General features: G+C 39.7%; 1 protein-coding gene across 1 annotated transcript in view; it reads left to right on the top strand.

The window, feature by feature from the left end:
* The window catches only part of ROBO1 (roundabout guidance receptor 1), a 544,983-nt gene that overhangs the window by 141,490 nt on the left and 375,751 nt on the right, over positions 1–27,742 (top strand). The window contains exon 2 of the mRNA XM_075712575.1: positions 8,030–8,113. Coding sequence (XP_075568690.1) covers positions 8,030–8,113 — 84 coding nt within the window. The remainder of the gene's footprint in view (positions 1–8,029; positions 8,114–27,742) is intronic.

The raw sequence follows: 27,742 nt of genomic DNA on the forward strand, positions 1-27,742 counted from the left end.
TCAGAACCTGTCCTGTCTGCTGCCTCCTCTGTCATAGCCAAAGGGCTGGGATTGTGGAAGGCAAAAAGGAAGGGGACACATATAAGATCAACAGCTGGAGACCTTTACTCTGAGAAATCTGTATGCTAAGGGTACCAGTAATCACAGTGTGGCTGAAGTCACTGTTGGAAGGTAGAGAACATGTGTTGGCAACAGCAAAATGGTTCATAATGCTGTCCTTCTAAAAGGAGGGGGAGGAAAACAAACCAGGACAGCTAGAAAAGCAGCTAGGAGTGTCTCCTGAAAAAAAGAACCTGGGATTCTTGTGATATCAGAGAGACTTGCTTATATAGCAGTTTTAATAGGCTTACTTAGTGTGCCAGTGTATTCCCTTGCTGGACACTGTATTAGTGCAAGTATGTCCATTCTTTCTATAAACAAGCATTGACATACATTGATTTAACATTATTCTTCATGCTGAGCTCTGCAGATAGACAAGTAAAATGTAAATGACACAGCTGTGTTGCAGATACATCTTTGACAACTCAGAAGATGACGTTGCATATACAGAAAAGCAAGGGAATGCGAAAGGGCTTTCTCAGCTCTTGAATTGTGTACATCCCCTTCATTGTTCATTTTTATGGTAGTTTCAATCTCAAATCACGTGACTGCAAGGCTGCTGGGTTGGTGTTTTGAATTAGTTCCTGCATTTCCATTGTTTGTCTGTAATAGTCATTAATGAGGGAAATTCATCACCTTTCCAAAGTTCACCACTCAGCTGAATAAAATAAAGGGTAATTAAGCATGGGGGGTTTCTTGCTGTGTTCTAGTTCTACAGTAAAGAGAAAATGAACCCTGTTCTTTGCTACTATTTTGGGAGCAGCTACTTGTAAAGCAGCTGCATAATTCAGCCTCAAAACTACTTTACAGGGCTAAAGTCATAGAAGCAGCAGCTCCAGGGGTTAATGTCTGAAGGACTGGGTGTAGTCTCATAGAGTTGATTACTATGGCTAGGGGATTACTGCAAGAAGTCCAGTGGAGTTGGAGGATTGCATGGGAAGCCTGCATAACCAGTTCTTCAACTGTACATGGTGCTAGTTGCTATTATTTAAATGTCTTGATAGTAGTTCCCACAGTAATGAGAACTCTCTTGAGAAACATGTAAGTTTAGTTGGAAGAAAACATAATAAGAGAGCCTCTAAGGGAGAGGAAATTTCCTAAAGTAAGGTCAAATTCAGAGCTTGCAGTAAAAAGAAAATACAAAATATTGATATGAAGAAACCTATGCCAAATAAGTCTTACGCATATGCCATATTGAACGTAGTCAAGATGACTGGTGAGCACTTCAGAATAAGTAATTTATTTCTGTATTTTCTGGAGAAAGTCTGCTTGTTGCCTTAGAGAAAAAAATCCTGTTATAAATCCGGTTGTGCCTCCTTAGAAAACGGTTTCTTGTCCTAATTAATCATAGTGCCTTATACAGGCTAGTGATGGGTCTCTTATCTACCCCTGCAACCAAAGCAGCTGGGGCCACCACCTGTTAACTCACTTCCAGCACCATTTAATTAGCCTGGATGGCTGTTACCTCCAGGTTTATCTGGCAGGGAAAGAAATGGGAGCAGATGCAGAACAGGAGAGCGCTACAAGGGACAGTCCAAGAAACGCAAGGAAGAGCTAGGAGTCAAGGTGTGGGGGGAAGCGGAGAGAGGACAATAGACAAGTTTGGGAGTATCAGAGTCTTACAGTGCATGTTTACGTGCTCTCTGCTAAATACCAAGTTTTGAGAATTTAAGTGTTTGGTCAGAAATGCTATGTAATTATACTCGTATAGTTTCCTGCATGACCGATCCCACATAAGACTTCAGCTTTAGAATTTGAAAGCAAGTGATGCAGATTTTAAAAAAAAAAAAAAAAAAAGAACCAACAAACCCAACAACCGTAGTAGTGCTGCTCTGTAAAATATATTTGCTGGATCTGTGGTGAAGTTGCTAAAACCTATGTTTACTGCCTACCTCCAAAATATATAAATAAATAAGATGCAAAGAGGTTCTTTACCAGAAGCATAAAGATGCAAAGAGGTTGTTTACTGCTTTTGCGTAACTAGAAGTCCTCATTTACTTTTTACTGAGTTGACGGCTGTTATTGAATGAATTATGAAAATGAAGGGAAGGAAAGGGTTTTAAGTAGCATCCACCACTGATGTTTTGTCAGGATTTCAGTTATACGCACCGTTCTTTGAAGACAACCAAAAAAAAAAAAAAGATACTAAAATCATTAAATAAAACCTGTATTCTTCCTTGTTTTAGAAACATCTGTTTCTAAGGGGTTTTTTACACCACAAAGTGTTCTGTTCTCATCAGAAAGTTCTCTCTTGTGTGTAATGAATAACATTTCTGTACCTGTGCATAAGTGTGCATTTTATTTTTAGAACCACATATTGAGTTGCTAGAACGTATTTGTACAGGCTATTAATAAAAACCACCCTTATGGATTTTTTTGTAATTTACTTGTGTGAGATCCTCAGATTAAAGCCATTATGTGAGAACAAATTCTTGCCTTTTCCCTTTAGCTTAGGCCTTTCTTAACTTTTAATATGAGGCAGCTGAGCAGTGTAAACTTTTAATGAAAAACTTCTTAATTACTTGTGGAGACTCTTAGCTGACAAAAATGGTCATAACTCCCTAAAGTTATCCAATTTAAACAAGTTAGCTGGCTGAATGTGAATGTCTCTAGAAAGTTGCTTTATTAAGTCTTATGAAAAATAATAGAATATTTCCTTTCAGCTAATATCGGTAAGGATATTCTCCAGATTAGTCAGCCATATGCTACATGGGCTTCTGGTATAGACCTGTAAGTGTTTACCAAGCTGTGATAGTCTAAGGGTGGCCTAATTATTCCCAATTCTGCATATAGCTTGTAGTTTTTCCTTTTTGTTCCAGATCTGAAGAGTAGGTCTACATTCTTGAAAGCTTGTCTGTATTTTTCTAAATAAACATATCATTTTAGATAGTACTTCCCTGTACAAAAGTTAGTTCTCACAGATATATTAATTTAACAGTAGTTCTCCCTTAGGTACGATCCTTATTTGCCTATACTCTGATAGCATAAAATGCTTTGTCATTATGAATAACCAAATGAAGAAATAGAATTAAGTCAAATATCCCTTAAGATGTATTATAGTGTATTTCTACTGTAACTCCAATGAAAACCTAGAATAAATTAAACTACTGAAAAAAACCAGGGTACTGAATTAGTTCCTCATCTTAGGTTGTGGTTTGGTGCGGTCAGTTAGGGTTTTTTTCTGATGTCTCTTCCTGAATTCCTCTAGATCACTAGAAACAAATCAATGGGAATTGATCCAATTTGTAGAACACAATTCTAATATTGATAGTAGTTTATATTCATTTGTTTCACCCTAATCTTTTATTAATGTTCATTTGCAAAATGCTGTTCATGCTGTTTCCTCCCAATTTTGCACCCCCAAGCTGAAGATGATAATGAAATTTAGAGGAACGTAACAAGAAATAATGAAGTCACATATTTTGGAATTAAATATGGCAACAGTTACTTTTTTGTAGTTAGACACTTTTCAGTAGACAGCTTTAATTTCAGATAAACAATGACCAGTATAGAAACTCAGATACATGAGATTCCTACAGTAGTAAGAAGTTGTGTCTGTTTAGGTCTTTTCAATTTTTCTTTATGTCCTCCAGGAGGATGGGCCAGGGCATCAATATTGAATCACTTGGGGACTTTTAAGGATGCATCATCAATAAAACGTGTCATACAGACATATCTCCCTGGTACAAAAGAAGCAATAACTGATGGCATCACTTTCTGTTACCAGTGGGAAAAAAAATCACTGGTGACTTCTGTGAATAGCAGAGCCATGGTTAAAAGCATTTTTAATATAATTGTGGAGGTTAGGATTGCACAAAGCACTTGAATGTAAGTAGCTGTGAAAATAAATGTGTCTGTCTGGTTTGAGGTGTTGTAGGAGCCGAGGGAATGAATAGCAATAGTAAATATTTTGTATTCAGATTTTCTGATCATTTTGAAGAGTTAAAGATATGTAAATTAAAGCATGAATGTTTAGTGTTTAGTAGCTCCTGCTGCCATCCAGTAAAATGGAGTAACTTAAAGATTTCAGTGGAAATTTCATTGGAAAAGGTTCCCCACATTCACATAAATCTTTGGTGCTATCTGACTACCATTGGACCACCTAAACTTGTTCTGAACTTTTATGATTAAACCAAATCCTCTTGCTGCTTTTAAGATGTCATTTGTGCTTGGGCTGCGCTGACTAAACCTGAAACCATTCCACCAAAAAGCTGGACCGCTCAGTGCTGGTAAACTTAGCACACTCCTATCAAGTCAAAATAGACGTTTGTTGAGTTTTATTTAATGCCTTTAGGTATTTGCCCAACTTAATGAATGGTGCCTCTGGAAATGGCTGTGAAAAGAGGGAATGAGATATCTTTCAGCATGATGAGGGGGTTCCCCCTCTCAAATGAGGCCTCTCTCAAATGCTCCTGAGAAAGAAAATTGTAGTAGCAATTGATAAGGGGTGGCTTGCTCCTTTTTTTCTTTTTGGTAGTTAAGGCTTCACTTTTCAGCTTCCTTTTCCAAAACAAACCTGTTCAGGACTATAAGAAAAAAAGGGGGCTAGGGGCGGAAATCCTTTTACCTTCTTCCTGAAGTTTTGCATACTTACAGATAAAAGTAATTTTCTGTTGAATTACATGTTGGTTTTTTTTTTTGTTTTGGTTGGTTGGTTGGTTTTGTTTTGGTTTGTTTTTTTTTTACTTAATGAATCAACGAATTACGGTTTAGGCATTTTTTAAAATGTAAGTTTTATTTCACTGAAAATAGGCTTTTCTGAGCAGCTAGAATATCAGAGACCTTGGGTTAAATTCCTCCTGTCTGATACAGAAATTCAACCACTATGTTCAACCTTACTGGAGAGCTGTTTTGAGGGACATCTCTCTTTGTCAGTTCTATGAAACCTGTTATAGAGTGATTATGGCATTTCTCTGAGGGATGAGGCACCCCGTTCAGCGTCTGCTTTGACTCAGACTGAGCTGTAAATTTTTCATACATCAGGTGAATTGTACCAGGTTATATAATTCATCCCCTTCACTTTTTTTTGGCATGGTGACTAGTTAAAAAAATGTAACGATGTAAAATCATTCATTTTGTTTAGCAAAGCCAGGTGGACAATTGCCGGATCCTACAGCACAGTAGTCATAAGAAATACATCACGTCTTAACATTCAGGCCCTTTACCACCCATTCAACAGAGTTGCCTTCACAGCAGTCTCATGCTGAAATGTGCTGTTCAAGTCAATAGTACTTATTTCTCTTAACAGGGACTGCCAAGCAAAGGCAAAGCTGGATCTTGTGATAGAGCCGAAATTAAATTCAGCCCAGTGCAGGGGGCCACAGCCCGAAATGTAGGACTTGGGTGCAGATTTACAGTTCAGTGAAATGGGTAGAATTCACCCACAGCAAGAACTGAACTTCAGCGATCATCGTCATTTCCAGCCAGAGACCCTAATTTCACATTAGTTAAATATCATGTTCGATATCAGGTGGAAAAGTAGCATTCCTCAAAGAAAGAGGGGGTGAATAATGTCTGTGTGGTTTTGGATTGTAAATAACAAGTGCATCGTCACTAACAGATATCATGTAAGTATCAGTAGTGTTAAAAAGAGACTAATCCCCTCATTTCCGTCAGTGGAAGGACTGAAGCCAAGATTTTCATGCCTAAATGGCTGCAAGTAGTTGTAGCACAGTTTTTAAAGCTCCTGCTCTCATGTCCTGTTGTCTGTATTGAATGCACAGCATTTCTGAAATGAAGACTGCTCCTAAGTGAGCCTTGCTGAAGGGCATTAGCATCCATTGTTTTGTGAGGGGTTACGAGAAGGGTGGCCCATTGCTGGGAATGCCATGTCTGAGGGAGTATCTTGGGTAAAAAAGATCAATTCGTTAGGCATTATATTTTGCACATGATGCCAGACGTTACACTGACACATAGAACATTCCAGTAGCTTTCAGTGTGTCTTCCTCCTCCTTCATCATTTTGAGTAGCGTGTGGTTAAATCTTCTAGAAGGCAATCAGTCTTTCAAAATGATGATCAGCAGGTTTCTTGCTTGAAATCTCGGTCTCAGCTTTCTGTAGTCAATTATAAACATGTGCCCTAAAAAAAGTAGGCACAGCCTCTGCCTCTTAATTAAATAAAAAGTCCCGTCCTTCTGTCCTTTACTGCTGTAATTTAAAACTCTGACCCAATCAATCCTTGAATGCAAATAAGTGAGCAATCTGGAGAAGCAGAATGTTGATCCAGTCACTCTACAGCCATTTTCAGAGCAGATTTTAAAGATGTACGTGACATTGGCCATTAGCGAGCCAGCAAAGATGAATGGAGCAATAAAGGAACATATTTCACTTTTTTCATCTGCCAAGATGAAACACCATCTTGGTGTTTGGATGTGTTTTGTTGCTTGGTCTTTTATTTTCTTAATTTGCACAACAGTATTTTAAAAGGTGTCAATTCTTTAACTGACTTTCTTAAAGAAATGTTTTTTCCAGTAGGTCCCCTCAAGTGGATTGGTCTTGAGGTTTTTGTTTTTCTTTTGTAATTCATTAACAAGATTTCAATTTGTAAGGATGTTGTCTATATAAGAATTTTTAAAAAAGAAACGGAGAATATGAATATTTGGCATCACAGTTTAAAAATTAGATTGACTGAGCTAGTAAAATTAAGCATCCAGAAAAAAAATCCACTTATGATTTTTGTAGTTTAATATCATACATAGTTGCTTTAGGTGTTTTGTGAAACTTCAGAATGTGCATTTTATTGAAATGGAACAATTACTTTCAGTCATTATAAAAGTCCAGAATATGCCTGCGTGTGAGAGAGCAAAACATATCTTTCCTATTCAGGGTCTTTACAATAATTAATAAATTATCTGACACCTGTCAACAGGAAAAAGAAATAAACAGCCTATTGTTGTGGTTGCAAAGAGATTTGCTTCTTGCAGTTTTTCTTTTTTAAACAGAATCTGAATGTTTCTTTTAGGTGTTATCTGTTGGACAGTGCACTATCAAAAGTAAATTAAAAATAGAATTTAAGTTTAATAAACAGTTTTACATTAAGCTGCATAGACGAGAGTAAAAAGATCGAGTGATATTGACAACAAATTCCTTTGGGTTGTGCTGTTTTGTTTTCAGAGCCACTGGGATTTTTATTTTATTTTTTGCTTTGAATTATTTAGTTCATTATTATGAGTTATCTTCCCAGCGCTTTGTGGTGTTTTGATCAGCAATTTATCTTGGGGTCTTAAAACACATGTTCATTTATGTGTTTAGCTGACCAGCTGCCTTCCTTTTTTTTTTTTTTTTTTTTTTATGTGACTTTAAAACTGTTTCCTTCCAAGCATCTTTCAGCTCAGAAAAGGCATCTTACTCCTTATGCTGCTAAACTGTTGCCTTTTCATAGAGGGGCTCTACCCCTTTCCCCTGCCCCATCTTCCAGAAGAGGTAGAGCAGCCCCCCCGTGCCTGCCAAGACACAGTCGTCCCCCCCGCCTCCTCCCCACAAAGAGGTGAAGTCCCCTGAGTCTGTAATTGCCAGGAGATGAAGCGATGATGGGGAGTGATCACAGTCAATAGCTTTGATTAACAATAAGGTGGAAAATTAGCAATGCTAGCATTCAGCTCCCCTGCCTTCCCGTCCCCATATGCTCACCACAGCCTGCGCTGGCTGGTTGGCAGGGTGGCCACCGCGCCTGGCGGGCTGCAGAGCAAGGCTTGGGAGCGGGCAGAGAGGGGCAGCGGGGCAGCGTTTCGGGGACCCCGGGCAATGCTCCCAGCCGCCTTTCACTGGGCACCACCATGCAGGAGGGGGAAGGACGAAGCGTGCTGTGCGCTGGCACTGTGTCTCTTGCTGTCATGTGTGGATTTAATTGTGTCTGGACGTGTTGTGGTCGAAATGGCAACTACTGTTACTCCTGTGACCCCATCAGCAGCTCTGGTGTTGTTTCCGACAGACTCCGACGACCTAGAGAGGGGGAACGACAGCGGGACACCACTCCCCACCTCTGATAACGGCGACAATTCGCTGGGCTACACAGGTAGAGTGCATCATTCCAAAATATTCCTGACTGCCTACTTCTGACGCTTTCCACCCACATCTGCCATTCCCACCTGTACATGGTTTTTTAATCATCTTTGCTAGCTGGCTGCCTTTCACCATCACCCTAGAAGTTCAATACTGTTAGTACTGCTGAGAAATGTTATTGTGCCTTTTAATTAACCGAGATGACTGTCTTTTTGTGTGTGTTAGTACATTTCAATTATTTAAATGTTTAAAGTAATTTTCTATTGTTGAAACAATGCACCCATTATTTTCCTTCGAACCGTGTATACTAGTGCATAAGGCAATATATCATCTCAAAGAAATTTTTCCAAAGACGGGAATATTTCCATATGTTTGTTTTGGGCTTTTTTGTTTTTTTCTTCTTTGTTTCTGTTATAAACAAAAGTAAAATATATTGCAGCAGGGGAAAAAATCCAAGTGAAACAAAAACGTGATTGGAGAAGAATCTGTTTCGTTGACTTCTGTTTTGCATAGACTAGAGAAATGTGTCTGTAGGCCAAATAAGAAAAGCCACAGATAAGCAGCACCATACGGTGTGCTGCAGCAGTGATCTCTGAGGGACCCAATTCTGTAACTCCTCTGCCACTGAAACGATACCCAGCTCCGGGAGTCACACTACTGGCCACAGCCCAGGCTCAGCTACAGAGTCCCTGCGTCTAGGGTTGTCATGAACTACTGGTGGTCCAGTACAGTGGCAGCCTCTAGATCTAAATAACTTTTAGGCTGTGAAGGTAAGTATTAATTCTTCTGGTGGTAGCAACTTTTGGAAAGGGAAGGAGGGAGAATTAGTTGGACATCTAACTGGAAGATGCGCTTTAAATACTTTATTGGTGGGTTACTAGTGCTACTACTGCTCACACTGTGTAAAATTGCATATGGCCAAGTTATTAACAAAAGTGTGTGAATCAGATATCCATAACTAAGACAGTCTTACAGGATACAAGAAGAGGACAGGCAGGTATAAGAGAGAGGGAGTAATTTCTTGTCCATTCATAAAACTTCAGGTCTGTTATACACCACTTAAAATTATTACAGCTTTCATTGCCTGCCCCTCACAATCATCCCTGCATGTGGTTTAAAACCTTGACACATCATTTTATTCCAGTTTAAAACACTTTTTTTCTAAAAAGGTAAAAAAGCAAAGCAATACACATTTCCCCTCAGTCAGGAAGACAGATGCCGCCTTAGAAAAATATAGCATGAACCCTGCTGCATGTGGTTTATTTAGACTTTTCTGCTTTCTGAAAATTCCTGTTAATTTTTTTTTTAAATTCCCCAACACACGCTCTCCAAGTTTGACACATCTGTGCTCCCTGATGCATATGGGGTCATCATATTGACAAAAAGAAAGCTAATACAGCTTAAAGAATACTTTTTAAAACTTACTTTAAGTTAGATTTTCGCTTTCAGAAAACAAGGCTGGGAATGGTGATCCCTGGGTCTTGTATTTAAACAGACACTAATTTACTTGGGACCACGAGTCTGACTCTATTATTAATAAAGTTGCTTAGTTTTACCTAGAGAGGAGCAATCGGTTCCCTTCCAGCCCCCTCGCACCCCCCTGGCCTGGGGCTGGTGCCCAGCAGGCAGACTTCCACACCCAACAGCCTCACATCTGCCCACGGAGGTGGGAGAGGGGGCCCTGCATGCGCCCTCTGCGAGCCCCCTTAGCCACAAGTGTAGCGGGGGTAAGAACTCGGGGGGAGACACCATCACCTTTTCCCACTGGCGTGTTTTGGAGAGGGGCTGGAGGTTTGGCGCAGGACCCCCCACGGCAAGCGTGCGGGGTGGGTGATGGCAGGCAGAGGGTGCAAGGGCTGCAGGCGGTGCTGCTCCGCAGCGGAGGCTTTGTCCCTGACTTGCAGGGCAGTATTTAAGGCATGTCAGGCAGTATTTGAGCCGGTAGCTCCCCTTCTGAGCGTGGGGACATGGGGCGACTTCCCGAGCAGAGCACAGACCCTTCTGCGTCTGTCTGCCCATGAGGACCCTTCACCCGTATCGGGATGCGCACGTGCACCTGGGCGCCGCGTCCGAGGATGGGCCTCTGCGGGCTATGGCAGCTGTTGAACCTGCCTCTCGGAGACTAATGGGGTCATCTGAGAGGGCTGACAAAATCAAACCCTGGTCTAGTAGTTCCCCAGAGGCTCTGGATCTTAACTCTAGGCCGTACTTTAATAGGCGTTTTCCAAGCAAGCACAAAAGCCAGGATAAAGTTAGAAGTAAACACAAGCTGAAGAAAAATGAAAACCAAGACTATGGCTGGTTTTATTTAATTGGAGTTTTTGTGCCCCTATTTGAATGAGCACTGAATGAAGGAAAAAACAAGTTTTTCAAGTTTAAAGACTCAACGATCCATTATATTTTTCTCCACTATGTAGTAGTAATCAGCAACACTGTGTATATACCTTGGTTTATATGGAAAAGCCCTGAGGTATTTATTAAAATTAGTCCAACAGGTTTCTATAGTAATCAGTAAGGATTTTTAAAAATAACATTAACTGTAATACAATCTTATAGGTAAAGTTACATTTTTTTCTAATTTATGGGCCCATTTATATGGGCCTAATATGGAGTCCCTGGATTTTACAGAAGTATTCTTAGATCATTTCTTGTTCTCTCTTACCTATAGAATTCCACTGTCCAAAAGGAAAACCATTCCAGAAGTTTGTTTGTACTGAAAACCCTCGGACTCATTCCTAAAATTACTCAGATAAAGTCCAGGATGTCTGGACCCATGGGCAAAAAAAGCAGCAGTTTATTTTTTAATCCTGTATTTATCTTCAGATGGTGTCTGAATGGACACAGGCCAAACAAGCTAATAACTGTTGTCATACAGTAGGATCATAAATTTTTACTCATACTAAGAGCAGTGATACATCTGTAGGTCACATATTCCAGTTCCATGTACATTTAGCTGCGAGGTAAATAGCAAAGCATTCGCTAGTATGGGAAGTTTCAGGGTTAAAGATTATAATTGTTTTCCTACATATTTTTCTTTCTGTATATGTTTTTCAGGATGAATATGTGCAGCTGTTTCATACTGTTCTTAAGTGGATACATGACTCCTAGACAGTGTCTAAGTGTGTTATCCTAAAGTCTGCTTTAAATCAGGAGATTTTTGGCTGTTCCATTAGGTTCTGTTGTTTCTACTGTGGATGCGAGCACTTGCCTTGAGAAATAACCTTGTACCAAACGGGACAGACATCGGTTTCAGGGGGGGAGAGAGGAGTTGCTAACCCAAGCTATTTCAGATAAAGATTGAAGTAGTTGATAAATTTCAAGACTGTTATTATGGGAAAATGATTACTTTGTATTTGACTTTTCATGATTCTCAGTATGTTACAGGACAAAACTCTAGATTTTTTTATCTCCCTAATCATTACAGTAATGTGGTATCCAACAGATTGTTGCACTTTATATAGATCATCAGGGTTTTATTATCAAAAGAATTATTAGTTATTAACTGTAGACCCAAATAGAGAGGCTGTATACACATCTGTATTGAAGATGATCACTTCTGGAAAGTATTCGAAATATAAATAAATAGGGGCTGAATAAATAATAACAAATCAAGAAACGAAGTTCAGTCACTGAGGATTGTTCTGTATGCATGACACTGATGTTAGACTGAAGGAGCTTATAGGAAGGTTTTCTCTTGCATATTTGATATGAAAGAAATGCTAAGAATAAAAAACATCTAAAAGCTGATATGACCACATAGGTAGCATATTAAAGATGCTAGACATATCTGCATTGATTCAGCAAAGGATTTAGGGATAAAAAAAACCCAAAACTTCTAACAGTAACTCTGTCAGTTTAAAGAAATGAGCCAAGAAGATTACGTTGTCTACATCTTCACAAAAGACCAATCCTACTCTGTCAAGGCCAGATTGGAAAATAATTGCATAGTTAAGATGTGTAATAGTAAAAATCTAAATTGCTATTTTAACTGTGTGCATAAAGAACAGGCCAGATCACAGTGACATTCAATAAGATAAAAGCATATGATTTAGATACTTTGTGTTGTATTTAATTTGCCCTAAGGAAGACATCCAAAGTAGTTTTCTGAAACGCTCTATTACTAGGCTTGTGTGGTGGGTTGACCCTGGCTGCATGCCAAGTGCCCACCAAAGCCGCTCTGTCACTCCCCTTCTCAACCGGACAGGGGAGAGAAAATATAACGAAAGCTCGTGGGTTGAGATAAGGACAGGGAGAGGTCACTCAGCAATTACTGTCACGGGCAAAACAGACTCGACTTGGGGAAAATCAGTTTAATTTATTACCAGTCAAATCAGAGTAGGATAATGAGAAATAAAAACTAAATCTTAAAACACCTTCCCCCCACCCCTCCTTTCTTCCCAGGCTCAAATTCACTCCTGATTTTTCTCCACCTCCTCCTGCCCGAGCGGTGCAGGGGACAGGGAATGGGGGTTGTGGTCAGTTCATCACCTGTTGTCTCTGCCGCTCCTTCCTCGTCAGGGGAGGACTCCTCACACTCTTCCCCTGCTCCAGCGTGGGGTCCCTCCCAAGGGAGTCAGTCCTCCATGAACTTCGCCAACATGCGTCCTTCCCACAGGCTACAGTTCTTCATGAACTGCTCCAGTGTGGGTCCCTCCCACGGGGTGCAGCCCTTCAGGAGCAGACTGCTCCAGCGTGGGTCCCCCACGGGGTCACAAGTCCTGCCAGCAAACCTGCTCCAGCCTGGGCTCCTCTCTCCACGGGTCCACAGTACCTGCCAGGAGCCTGCTCCAGCGTGGGCTTCCCACAGGGTCACAGCCTCTTTCGGGCACATCCCCCTGCTCCGGCGTGGGGCCCTCCCCAGGCTGCAGGTGGATATCTGCTCCACCATGGACCTCCATGGGCTGCAGGGGCACAGCTGCCTCACCATGGTCTTCACCACAGGCTGCAGGGCAATCTCTGCTCCGATGCCTGCAGCACCTCCTCCCCCTCCTTCTTCACTGACCTTGGTGTCTGCAGAGTTGTTCCTCTCACATATTCTCACTCCTCACTCCACCTGCATATTTTGTGTTGCTTTGTTTTTTTCCCCTTGTTAAATATGTTATCCCAGAGGGGCTACCACTGTCACTGATGGGCTTGGCCTTGGCCAGCAGCAGATCAGTCTTGGAGCCGGCTGGCATTGGCTCTATTGGACATAGAAACTTCTGGCAGCTTCTCACAGAAGCTACCCCTGTAGCCCCTCCTGCTACCAAAACCTTGCCCTGCAAACCCAATACAGCCTGTTTCTCTTTCTATGGACTTTAAGGGAACTTTAGGTGACTAGCAGTGATGTAGATATCTAAAAATGATTGTAAGTAAAACCACCTCCATCAATTTGGATCTAGGTTCTGAAAAGAGAACCAGGTGATAGGATTGTGCACTAGAGAATATAATGAAATCTTTCCTTATCACCAGAGGAAGGCAGGAGAATGGAAGATGCAAGCAGGAATTCAGTTCTTTGTCAAGTCTAGGCCGCAGAGATGTCAGACATAACATCAGTAATTTTGGACAGTAATTTTAAAGTGGAAAGAAACCCTTAAGCTACCCATCATTATTTTTTTCATTGAAGTCCTGGAGATAAGTACAGGGACAAACAGAAAAGGAAGGGAAGCAAGGAAAAAGATCTAGGAGAGTTCCTACTGTATATCAGAGGAGAAATATGGAAAATTATCCAAATAAGATACCGGAGGAACCCAGGAGATGGAGAATTTGGAAAAAAAGCTCATAGAAGGAAGGGCTTGTGGTTAGTGGTCAAATGGAGAAGATGATGTGCTGAATGGTGTCCCCTACTGCTGGAGGAGCTTTGAGAGCCACAACCCTGCAGCAGGGAGCAGGGAGTGAGGAAACCTGAAGAAGAGCATAGGATAAAACTGTCTTGACTAAAACTACCTAACATACTTTTCTGTTTAATATTTACCTGTTAGAGCAGATTTTCAAGAGAAGAATAATTAATATTTCCACATCAGATTTCACATGTGGTTTGCTAGCCTGATTAGTAAAGTAACCATTCACTCTTAGCTCACGGGCTTCTTTTTTCTTCCCCAAAATAGTGCAAGGGCAGTATGCGGGAAGTGTGAGCCTCAGTTATTTTCCACATAATCAATGGCTGCAGAGTAATCTCTAAGATTCCATTGTTCTGTGTTATTGAAGTGTGCGTGTGCATTATATTCCAGGAAGTAGCACATTTCCTGTTAAATCAACTGTGACATAAATATCGGGGATCATTTAACAGATCACAGAGTATCGCTTGTGTTACAGACACCAGAATGATGGCTTGTTAAATTAACACTATATAGTCAAACATTTGCAGACAAGGATCACCACTCCTCATTTAGTAGATTCATGGCTTTTTAAAGGAGTCTTTCCAAATAAACTTTTTATTCATAGTTTTCTCAAAAGACTCTTCCAGTATGCAAAGAAATCCTTTGGTTCCCACTTGTAACCCAAAGTTAGCCTTGGATTTTTTTCCCCTGATTTAATCATGAAATCATTGTGGTGGTGTTCTTTTGTATGACAAGGGATCCCATCCCTGTTCTTGCATTACCTTTCTTTTTTACTACTATGTTGTTATGTGATCAGGAGAATTGTTCATAGTGGATCACCGCGTGTCCCATGTCAAATAAGACAGATTGCTCTTGGTGAGCATTTCAAGAAAAGAAGGGGAAATCTCTCTTCATTGCATGGCCATTTCTGAGACATTTCTTCTTTCATTCCAGTAATTTTACATAGGTTATTCTATGTATTACACAGTGTTTGTTTTGAAAAATGGTAGTTCTAAAAACACATTCAAGAAAACACTTATAAGACTTCTTTGACATCAGAGGTGGAAATCTACAGTAATCCTGTGAGAAATAGAGTATTTTTCAGCCATTTTTTTTCTAACAGACTATTAGAGGTAGTAAATCCACTTACAGATTTTGTGACTGAGAGGAAGAGGTGAGAGGAGAAAAAGATATGATATGCAACAGGATGACAGATAAGAATGTTGTAAAGAAATATTTGCTATTTGATTTGACGTTCCTTCTAAATTATCTTTGTTTAAGGATTAGTTGGAAAGAATGAGCAATATTGAGAAAAAACACATGAAACAAAAAGAGTTTGGCTAATGGGATGCAAAAAGTGGTGAATGAAGATGTAGGTTGTAAAGTTTGGATATTTTGGGTTGGGAAGACGCTGTAATTTCAGATGTGAAGCAGGTAGGTAGCAATGTCTGAACAAAACAAAGATCTTGTTTATATACAAGTATTCCAAGTAAGCTACTGGCATGTCTTATAGTGCACCGAGTTCATCATGTCCAACAACCTGAAGAGAAAAACAGACACTTGTTCACGCTGTAGAACCAATAAACATCTAACAGAGCTGAATGAATCACTAGATTAGATAGCAGCAACATTCATTTAATTGCAGTTACAGAATACGCATTGCTAGGGGTAATACACAGTAGATTTCTGCTTGACTTTTACGTCTCAGGATACGTGCAGAGCTAGCAGTTAAGACCTTTTTCATAGTCTTTCTCTTTTTTAAAACTTGCCAACTGAGCACGTGTGCTCTTGAGTCACTGGGAGAATGAACACAGAGCCCCATGATACCAATTTTACAAAGTTACTTCTTAGAGTACATCTGCACTCTAAATCCAGGAACAGATGGATACCGTTATGCTTAATCAAAAAAAAAAAAAAAAAAAAAAAAAGAACAGGCAGACAAAAAAAAAAAAAAAAGTCCCCTGCTCTTGTCTATCAGCAATCTCTCTGTTCCCCGTGTCAATCTAAACTGCCAGAAAGGTCCTTTCAGTTTTGTGCTTCTCTTTGCAAGCATTCTTCTGACACAGATACCGAGGTTTTTGTTTTTGGTTTCATTTTTTAATATGTATTAAAATATAGACATAAATACAAGACCAATCGATAGAATTGCCTGTCAACGATAGTGATGTTCGGGTAATAATAATTTAATTAAAACACAGTAGCAATATTGGAGCACAGATACTTCTACTTATATAAATCTTGCACTGCCAGTTTTTATGAAATAGTTTATAGAAAATCTCCTCCTCCAATTATTATGTTATACATCAAGGCAGAGGTTTGATTAAAACAGGAAGCAATGGCAACATCCCATGTTTCTCAACCAGTTACTGAGTTTTCTGGTAGTCATCATACCAATTTAAAATGACACCCCACTCCACCCCCCAAAAAAAAGATAGCAAAACATTATGTGAAGAATTTGTCTAATAATGACAGTAGTAGTAGTATATGCCCCTATATAGCTGCGATACTAGGGATTGTCCTAAACAACCATACCTCAAGAAGATGAATTTGAGCTAGAGAATGTTGAGCAAAGGGCTATGAAAATAATCAGGGAATAGAAAGCTTATTTTGACAGAGGCTTTAATGAAAGGGGGATGTGATTGGCATTTATTGCCAAGCTTATCTTCTTAGAGAACACATAGAAAAAAAAATTAGCTACAGAGCACGTTGACTATACAACTTGAAGAAATCCAGTTATTGGTAATCAGCCTATCTTCAAACAGTGCTCAAAATGTGTGCTTTTATAATAGGTGATTCTAAGCTTTTACTCATATGTTACTACTTGACAAAAGAATAAGCAGGCATAAAATGGGCCCTAGTTAATTTAGGATAGAAATAATTTAGGATAGAAATTTAGGAAGTTTTACAGCAGCGGATTCTAGAGCAGTTTTCAGACAGGAGTTTGAAATCTCCTTTCCAAAGATTTAAATTTATGATAGGCTATGCATACTAGGTTTGATTCCCCAAGATAAGCATTTTAGTCTTGAGTTCGTGTGTTCCTAATTAATCATGAGACAAGTAAAATCAAAACAGAAGGCATTCACAGAGTATTATACTTTCTCTTTTCCATTTTGACTGTCACAGACAGGAACCCCTGGAGTTGATGAGAGGATTTCTGCTGAGGGCCTCCTAGCAAGAGTAAAGACAGAGCAAATTACCCTCAGACACTGCTGTCAGTTCAGTGAATTAAGTATGCAAAGCAATTTGTGAAGATGTTCAGAAGTGCAAATTTCTGCCAGTAGGTCAAAAGAGTATGAATTATCACAGGATGAGAAAGCTAAGAGGAGATCACTCCCCATCCTCATCAGGGTGTGTTATATAAGTTAGTCTTTTGTTTTAGCTAGGCAATTTGTTTTATTTAAAGAAGTAGGAAGTTAGTAACGCACATGGTCTCGTGGTTAAATGTATAGCAGTGAAATGCACGGTATAGATGACAACATTTGGTTACTGTGTCTAAAATAATGCACTTTCTTAAGTATTACAGGAAAAGAAAAATGTTGAAAGGTAATTTCTTATAATTCAGATATTAGCATTGTTGGTCAATTTTCATAATTATTACTGTATAGGATCATGGATTTACAGGATAATCCAGGTTGGAAGCAACCATTGGAGGTCTCTAGTCCAACCTCCTGCTCAAGCAGGGTCAGCTATGAGGTCAGACCAGGCTGCTCAGGGCTTGATCCAGTCAGGTCTTGACAACTTCCAAGGACGGAGCTGACACAGCCTCTCTGGGCAACCTGCTCCACTGCCTACCTGCCCTCATAGGGAAAAAATTTCTCCTTATATTCAGTCTGAACCTCTTGTTTTTGACTTATGCCTGTTGTCTCTCACCCTGCCACAGACCACTGTGAAGAGTGTGTCTCCATCTCCTCAGTGACCTCCCTGTCAGCATGGGCAGGTGGCGGTTCGGTCCCCCTGTAAGTGCCTCTTCCCCAGGCTGAACAAACCTCAGACCCTCAGCCTCCCAAGGAAGTGCTCCAGCCCTGACCGTCCTGGTGACCCTCTGTTGAACTTGTCCCAGTTTATCAATATCTTTCTTGTACTGGGAGGCCCCAAACTGGGTGGAGTACTCTAGATGAGTGCTGAGTAGGGGTGGAATAATCGCTTTCCTTGATCTACCACGTGTGCACTCACCCAGCCCGGGATGCTGCTGGCTGTCTCTGCTGCCAGGGCAGGCTGCTGGCTCACGCTCAGCTTGCTGCTGGCCCAGAGCCCCAGGGCCTGCCCAGCAGAGCTGTTCCACAGCCTGTATGCAGGAGCTTCGTCCTTCCTACAGCAGGACTTTGCATTTGTCCTTGTTAAGTTTCATTAAGTTCCTGTTGGCCCGTTCCTCCAGCCAGTCTGGCTCCATCCAGGTGGCAGCCTTGCTGTTGGGCATGTGGACTGGTTCCCCCAGTTTGTTTTTGGCTGTAAATGTGGTGAACATGCCCTCCCTCACCTCCTCCAGATCACTGATAAAGATCTTCAGCAGCCCAGGAGAGACCCAGTGGTCCCTCTTCTTATTACTGTCCTCCAGGTAGGCTGCAGCCCCTTAACCATTAACTTCTGAGATGATGAATCATCAAGTTTTTACTCATCTGGTGATTCACCCATCCAGACCATAATGTCCCTGCTTGCATACAGGAATATTGTGGGAAACAGTATTAAGCCCAATACATGGGAGTCTAAAAACCCAAAGAATCTATCATATTAGGATTTCCTATCAAAACTGATCTCTCCTTTTAGCATTGTTTATAATTACAACTCTTGTCCCAGCATCACAGCTTCATACATCAACACTGAATAAGAAAATAAAAATCAACATCAATTAGAAGATGCAGAGTTATTTTTACCAGATCCTTCTGGAAGTAGTATCAGACATTTATTTCAGTGCTTGGTGTGTTGCGGGGGGTGTGTGTGAGATTCTTGTATGTTACTTATCCACAAACCGTAACAAGTTGAACCATCACCTACAAGCGTTAAAACATTGTAGAGAGCTTTCTGGAAGGAACCATATTGATTTTCAGTGACCCTTGTATAAGAAAGGAGACATCTTTATGTGGTACAATTTACAATTTACTGGACAATATATTATTTATAGGGTTTCTGTCCGATACTTCCTAAAAAGCAGTGAAAAATTACTACTAAAACTCACTACTGCTTGCTTTATTACAGAAAAATCCTAAATTATTTTGCACTGCTAAATATAGGCAGAATGCTATTTTTTTTTTTTTCAAGCTTTGAGTATTATGAAATAATCTCTTCCAAATCTGCACTAGCTTTTTGACTAGATTCTCTGCCTCTTCTTAGACTCTTCCTTTTATTCCCATTAGATGGTTCTTGTGAGGTACTAAACTCTAGTTGCTTCATTCTGCTGTTTTCTCTCCTGTTTTTTTTTTCCTAATTTCATGTTTAATTTCTGAATATCCAACAGGAGAAGAAGGGTTGCAGTTTGGCTAAACTTGGAATGAAGTAACTAGTCCATTCAAACACTCATAACTTACCCACTCAAAAATCACTGAAAAACTATTTTCTGTATTTATTTCGGTGTAATCTTTAGCAGAGTAAAATTCTCTGTCTTGTTTCTGGATTAGTGCAAAGCCAAATATAAGATTTTGCTCTTTCTGTTAGGAGTAAGTATTGTCCAAGGGAAACTGAATTGCTTTCCAGTAGATTTAAACTTTTGGATAGCAAAGTATCATTTGCTTCATTTTAAGTAAGATTGTTTACTTGTACTCTGCTGTGTAATGAGGCCTTTCATCATTCCATATGTAGATTATTTTTCTTTCATTTTTTGCTTAAAAACAAATGGATAATATTGTAGTCAATGGAAATGGTAAACTTTGACAGGGAGCACAAAAGAAAGGAAAAGGAAGATGAAAGGATCACGAACTTGCTGATCAAGTGATTAAAAAGTTAGTGCTCTGGATTTCTTACAATACCTCAAAAGGCAAATTTATCATAAAAGTCTGGTGGGGAAGATGCCTGTTTCTCTGGAAAAAAATTCTGTGCAATGTTCAGGTATTATATAGAGTTTAGAGACCATTTTTAATGAACAGTAAGTACATCACAGAAGGCTGAAAATGGCTTGGGGGTTATTTTTTCCTCCAAAATTGTAGCTGTTTAATTGTACCTTCCAGGCCATTATCAAATGGAAAATAGAATGAAAGCTTATTTGGAAAAGGTACTGTAGGAATTTGTGGGAATAGTGTGAATATTGTTGCACGATATGCACACAAATTGTTGTCAGTGTGATTTTCAGTTCTTCAGCATACAACATCACCCATGGGATAACTGGATTTTTATGCAAAATTTATATGCATAAATAGAAATACTTTGACTTCTGGGTTTATTAAGAATTACTTAATAAAATCATATCCATAACATAATCAAAACAATCAGACAATATGCAACGAGAAATTAAATAAACCCTCCCTAGAAAAAAAAAAAAATAGAGCTGATATCTATATCACACTCAACATTTGATCTCTTCCCACCCCCCCCCCCCTCCATTTTGAGAACTTTGCAAGAATGTATTGAAGATTTGGAGGAAAAAAATAAAATTCTCCATAATATGCAATGTTTTTATTCCAGACAGACCCTGATGGAAATTCTCAAAATTCAAGATCTTGTAGGGGTTTACAAGCCAGGTAAATATCATAATCATAGAATCATAGAATCGTTTAGTTAAGATCATCCAGTCCCACCATTAACCTAACATTACCAAGTCCACACTAAACCAATCAAGGGTAGACCAGACTAAACCATGTCCCCAGGTGCCACGTCTGCCCGTTTTTTGAACACTTCCAGGGATGGTGACTCCACCACCTCTCTGGGCAGCCTGTTCCAATGCTTCACTACCGTTTCCGTGAAGAAATTTTTCCTAATATCCAATCTAAGCCTCCCCTGGCGCAGCTTGAGCCCATTTCCTCTCGTCCTATCACTAACTACTTGGGAGAAGAGACCAACACCCACCTCACTACAACCTCCTTTCAGGTAGTTGTAGAGAGCGATAAGGTCTCCCGTCAGCCTCCTCTTCTCCAGGCTAAACAACCCCAGTTCCCTCAGCCGCTCCTCATAAGGCCTGTGCTCCAGACCCTTCACCAGCTTTGTTGCCCTTCTCTGAACACGCTGCAGGACCTCAATGTCTTTCTTGTACTGAGGGGCCCAAAACTGGACACAGTATTCCAGGTGCGGCCTCACCAGTGCCAAGTACAGGGGGACAATCACCTCCCTGCTCCTGCTGGCCACACTCTTCCTGATACAAGCCAGGATGCTGTTGACCTTCTTGGCCACCTGGGCACACTGCTGGCTCATGTTCAGCCGGCTGTCTACCAACACCCCCAGGTCCTTGTCTGCCAGGCAGCTTTCCAGCCACTCTTCCCCAAGCCTGTAGCATTGCATGGGGTTGTTGTGACCCAAGTGCAGGACCCGGCACTTGGCCTTGTTGAACCTCAGACAGTTGGCCTTGGCCCATCGGTCCAGCCTGTCCAGGTCCCTCTGCAGGGCCATCCTACCCTCCAGCAGATCAACACTCCCACCCAGTTTGGTGTCATCAGTTTGGTAATCATCCCAAAGGGAAGGCTTTATAATGAAGTGAAGAACTTTCAGAGGAAATGTTTGTTTAGGTAAAGGAAGTGTGTATATTTCATAACAAGCAAGATTCCTTGTAACACATTGGTAACAGCTGGGCATTCATAATCTAGGCTTCACTTCAGCACATCAGCATAGCAAGCCATTTTTTAGCTTATTAAAAATAGACAATATTGAGATAAAAGTTCACTAAAGTTTGTAGTAACAGTCGGGGATCTCATCAATGTATATAAATACCTAAAGGGAGGGTGGAAAGAGGATGGAGCCAGGCTCTTTTCAGTGGTACCCAGTGACAGGACAAGAAGCGATGGGCACAAACTGAAACACAGGTGGTTCCCTCTGAACGTCAGGAAACACTTTTTCGCTGTAAGCATGACCGAGCATTGGCACAGGTTGCCCAGAGAGGTTGTGGAGTCTCTGTTCTTGGAGATATTCAAAAGCCATCTAGACATGGTCCTGGACAACAAGATTATTTGGCTGCCCTTAACCTCCAGAATGCAGAGGCTTCATCTTTCCAGAAAAAGTCAAAAAATGCCACTGGGATTAGCAGCTGTTTGCTCTTTCTTCCAGGAGCATAACCTAGAGTTGTAGAGCCTTATTGTTATTGATAGGGATGTGCTTTTGCCATACAAGTGTGTTAGAATATACTTCTATTGTTTAAGTGCTTTATAAACTAATTAATTTATATATAAATTCAATATGTTAATTATAAGCTTATTGACATGTATACACACAAGTGTGTCAGGCTAGCTTGTCTCTGTGTTTCTGTGCTTGCCAACATGTTTACTATCAATCCAAACCAAGACAGCTACAAATATTATCAAGGGAGTAGGGGCTCAGAGGAGAACAGAATAGAGAGGGTAAGTGATTTTTTTTTTTTAAACCCATGTCACTGTAAATATAACACCTAGAAAGAATATACTTGGTGAGACCCCTTTCTTAATAGGTCTATAAAAGTTCTCTGAAGAGTGGATGGAGCTAGTTTTAAAATCTGAATAATTAATTCTTTTGTAATACCCAGATGGCATCTTTATGAGTTCTACTTATTTGGTTGGAAAACGTGCTTGTATTAAGGTTAAGGTCTTTTTGTAGCTGTAGATGCTCTTAAAATCTGCTGCCCAGAAGTTGAACTGAGATAAAGAAAAAGTGTTGCGACATATTTATTTTGGCAGCCTGATCAAAGCGGGATGGCTGTATTTAGGCAGACAAGTGTATCAAAGTAATGCAGTCTGAAATGGCTGAGTTAGCATTCCTAAAACTGTGTCCCTGTGATAGGCTCTGCAGTGGTGCTGGCAGGGTAGTGCAGTGTTAGAAAGTGGTGTACATCTGTCAGGACACAGCTTGAACTGAATATAGTGAGAAATTATGATTTACTACAGTCTTTTGCTGCCTATATTAATTTTCCTCTAGCCATAACATGTCTGTTCATGGTAAGACTGATCCGGTGCCCATCCAACTACTGTCCATTTACTTCAGTAAGCAATGAAATCCAACAAGCACTATTCATGGGAAGATTTCAAAAAATGACTAAAAACTGAGGTAAGGACATGAGTCGCACTAGAACAACGTAGGATCCTAAGTCCTCTAGTAGCTTTTGAAATGTAGTTTCCTTCTTTTTTCTACCAAGATAGTGGAGACTCCAGTCCTGCAAGGTATGGCATATTTCTTAATGATATTTTTTTGCTTGCTTATTTGTTTGTCTTTTCCAGTAGGGATAAAGAACATACTTTCAAGGCTATGTTAGAGCACTCAAATAATAGAAAAAGTGGATTTAAAATCTGTCATTTACCAGTATGGTTAAAGTTAAATTTGAAGTCTTTCTCTTGCAAGAAGTTTTTTAAATAAATAGATAAAAGTCTTTTCTGAATTTGCTTTTCAGTATCTCAGAATCAGTAGGTTTTGTTTATCCTTTTACAAGATGAGATCAAATTTCTTCTGGATTCGTCTGAAAACACCTGTTTCCAACATATGCACACAGAGTACATAGCCAGGTCTGGGACTTGGAAATAGCATGTAGTTTGGAATAAAGTGGAATATATTTTAGATAAGTGTTACATAGAAGTGAGTGGGTGAAGCACTGCAAATACCCACTGGCCACGTGTCTCTTCTACTGTAATGTAGAACAGTGGAGAGTTACGAGAGCCTAAGTGATTAGCCTGTCTTTTGCCTGCAAAAGGGCTCCTTATAAATGATTTAGTCGGTACTTCCTGCTGAGTCAGTGAGCTTGGCTTCTTGGTGCCCCTACAAGCAGGCAAGGAAGCAAATAGTATGGATAGAAGAAAAATGAGAGTCTGGGGATGAAAATGAGAAGGACTGGAACAGTCTGAATGTTGCCTGTACTTTTCTGTATTCAAGTAGAAGTCCAATTAGAGAGTTTGTTAGAAGCTACTGAGAGTCATGACATGACACATACTGTATGCAGTCTTCTGGTTTACAGGTATGGATATGTGTGTAACACTGCAGATTTCTTGGTTAAAGACTTTTTTAACCAATAGGCTAGATTACTGCCTATCCTCAACTTTCATCCAGAGGCATAAAGATACATAATCAATTTTCATATTCTCCTGTGCCCCCATACCACATGTAATACTCTGGTCATAGAAGAGGTCTTCTCTACATGTTCTTGTGTACATAGACCAGAAGAGGTGGGAAGGAGTGATGAGCTGATAAAGCACTGGGATAGCTTCCTTCTCCTCCTCAAGCACCCACTAACACACATGCATCACCACACCAGAGACTCTAAGCTGAGAGGTTCTGTATTTTGCGGTAGAACCCCAGAAATGCTGCAGATAAGTGCATAAGTCCTGGGCCTGCACTCTTGCTCTCAATCAAGGGTCTTTGTCCAATGTGAGGTAATGGGGGAGGACAGGCATGCCACAGAGTTACTCTTTGGCTTTTCCTGCTGTTGGACTGTACAGCACCCACTTCTTCTGGCCTTCCCCAAAGGTCCCCACCAGCCCTCATCCCTCATTCCTCTCTTTTCCCTCCTGCATTTTCCCAGCTGTACTTACCAAATCCAGGTTCAGAAGCAGCTCTGTCGGCAGCAGATACAATAGAGAGGAGAAGAGGAGGTGCAGAAACTATACTGCAGCAGATAAAGGGGGTAGCTGGCCTCAGCTGAAGTGAGAGCTCCCAGACACTAGCTGCCACTGAGTCACTACCCATTTCCTGGGGCCTTAGGTCAGTATTAAGAACACAATGCCCTATAACAAACAGGTTGCCCAGAGAAGTTGTGGATGTCCCCTCCCTGGAAGTGTTCAAGGCCAGGTTGGATGAGGCTTTGAGCAATGTGATCCAGTGGAAGGTATTCCTGCCCATGGCAGGGGGGTCGGAACCCAAGCCATTCTATGATTTTATGATTCTGTAAAGCAGAATGATGGACAAGCCACAGCTTGACCTGCATGATTTGTAAGGTTCAGTGCACACTGCTCAAAACAAAGCCCAGAGGAACTTTCTTTTTATTTAGCCGGAGATGACTACTTCTTTACAGTATATAGAAAACCTAGCAAAACTCAAATATTTTAATAGTATCCAAGCATCTTCTATTCCCAACAGAGTTAAATAACAACTACCTTTGAAAAAGTACTGACAATTACAACTTCTTGTGTCCTTCCTTTGCACCATTATTAATAACATCCAACTCTGCTCCCATTCTTGTCTTCACAATTTCTTTTATTGACAAACTTCAATATTTTTAAGCAAACCTGCAAGACAGTTAAATGGGCAAGTAGTCTTATAAGGCTCCCAGGGTTGCACTGGTGATTGTTGATTCCGTCTGAAGAGACACCAAGCATGTGAGTTTCCATATGAATGGTTTCTTGCCTTTTCAAGCTCTACATAGCTTAAGGCTCACTAATTATACTGGTTCTGGGACTACCTTAACAACAGTATGCATCAGAACATATTTTAGATGGTCAGCACAAAAGAACTAGGTCAGAGACCTCTGGGGATTTAATCAAAAGGTTAGCAAACCTAGCAGCACACCTTGAGCACCAACCACTAAGGCTAATGAGACCTCATTTAAATAGTTTTTCAGAGAAGTAGAAAAGATTAGCTTCTTTGGGAAATGAAATCTTACTCTGATGTTTTTATCATACATCTAGTAGTAGACCCTTTCCTCTATTTTATTTTCTTTACAAATTTTCTTCTTTATTCTGGCAAGGTTATTAGATTAATGGATTTACATAAAATACGCTGCCATTAGCGCAGCAAACACTACGTTCCTGGGACATTAATGAAAAAAATTTCTCCACAGCTGATACTTTTTCTTTAAAATGGAGTCCATTAATTGATCATATTAATATTAGCTACTAAATGAAAACAATAACTTACCTTATTTTCTTTTCAAAAACAATTACCTCCTTGATTAAGAGCATTCAGAGAATAATCTAAGTAAAGACTGAGTAAAGTATGCTATCTATGATGTTAAGATGATAACATTTTATACATTTCATTATCAAGGTTGTTATGTGAAAGGGCTAAATACAATTTATCAAAATATAAAAATGTTCATGGAACAACATTAATTGTATTAAATTAATATATTTTAGTAAATAAAATATTGAAATATTAAGTATTTATTGGTCTTCATTTTAAATAACAGACCTACCACATAAATGTTCTTTAAAATAGTCCCACTGAAGCTGATCCTTCAGTGCTTCAGCGCTGAAAGGTCTTTGCAAAACCTAAGGGTGCAAAAAAATTAGGCCAGCATGCCTTCAATACTTATATAATCTGAGAATTATTTCCTATACATGTTCATTCTAATTTAAAGTACCTATGTTCAACATAAATACCAATTTTAAATGTACTTTAATTCAGCCTCCTCTGGCATAAGAAAGAAATGGCAGAGAAACTAAACAATTAAATACAATATTCAAATAAGAAGCTAAAAAAATGCCACAGAATAAAAGCAGTAAGCAGTAGCTTCCTGCACAGACTTTGTGTCATTCTGAAATTCTTCTTATTTGCAATGTGTCCTTTCACATACAGGCAAGAATCAGGAGGGATTTGAAACAATTAAATTTACTTTAAAGAATGATCATCTAATGAAAGCCTGGGAATATCATACTAAAATAGTAGAAATTAACGGTACCACTACACTCTAAATACATTTCACAGCTTTATGTTCCCCAAAGGTACCTGGTATATGTGTTGTATTCAGTCAATTTCTGGTTTATAGATAGAAATTCCTCTTGACTACCAAATCAAGCATAATACTTTTTTATTCCGCATTGTATGGCTCTCAGTGTGATATGATGGAAAATTCTAATTCACTAAAGAAATTTTACTGTAACACCTGATATATATCAAAAAGCTCTTTCAAAAAACCTATTCAGGATATTCTGAATTTTATGTGGTAGCTCTATATCATTCATTTTCTTAAATGATCTCCCTAGAGATTTTCATTGTATTCAAGTGAGTGGAGTATTGAAGGGATTTTATTATTAGCTACCACTTAAAAATAAGAATACAAGGATTTCTCAAGAAAATTCTTGGGGCTTTCTTTTCTTTTTCAAGCAGTTGAAAAACTAGAATGCCAAATATGGGGATGTAATTTTTTACATCTTTGGGAAATCATTATGATTTGTATGAAATGCCAGTAGATGAAGCATTATTTTGGCAAACATTAATTACACGGGATCCAAATCTCATTAAAGACCCCCTTTGGCATGGGTAAATTCAGTTAGATCAGGCCTGTTGATCTTTGCCAAGTGCTGTCTTGAATTATTCCATACTAAAATGTTGCATGCACATTACTAAATGCCGTGGTCCCATTTATATTGATTATTCTGACCTATAGAGTTACAAATGAATTCACCATTGTTTATGAAGATGCGGTTCAGTTCACAGTGGCCAGCAATTCAGGGGGTATTGCTTTTGATTACCAGTCCTTTACTCAGCACGGCTCAAAGCAAGGATTAAGCCTTATAAAGATTTATATGGATCCATGCCTAGAATTCCATCTAGCTGTGGATCTGACCTCTGCCTAACTCCACTCCTCTTCTTCAAATACATTCTATAGGGAAACTAGTGGAAATAGGTCTGGTTGGATTTAAATTAGTAGGAATTCTACCAAGATAGATGTGCAAATATAAGACTAACTAGTTGTCTGATTCAAGCAGCAAACATCTCATTTACTCTTCAGCTACCAGTTCTGTACACCTCTTAACAACCTCTAAAAGCAGAGAGGAATGAATGCCCAGCAATCTGTTTAATTGATTAAATAAGGT

This window comes from Pelecanus crispus, chromosome 1, assembly GCF_030463565.1.
Source record: "Pelecanus crispus isolate bPelCri1 chromosome 1, bPelCri1.pri, whole genome shotgun sequence".
In the NCBI taxonomy this organism is placed as follows: domain Eukaryota; kingdom Metazoa; phylum Chordata; class Aves; order Pelecaniformes; family Pelecanidae; genus Pelecanus; species Pelecanus crispus.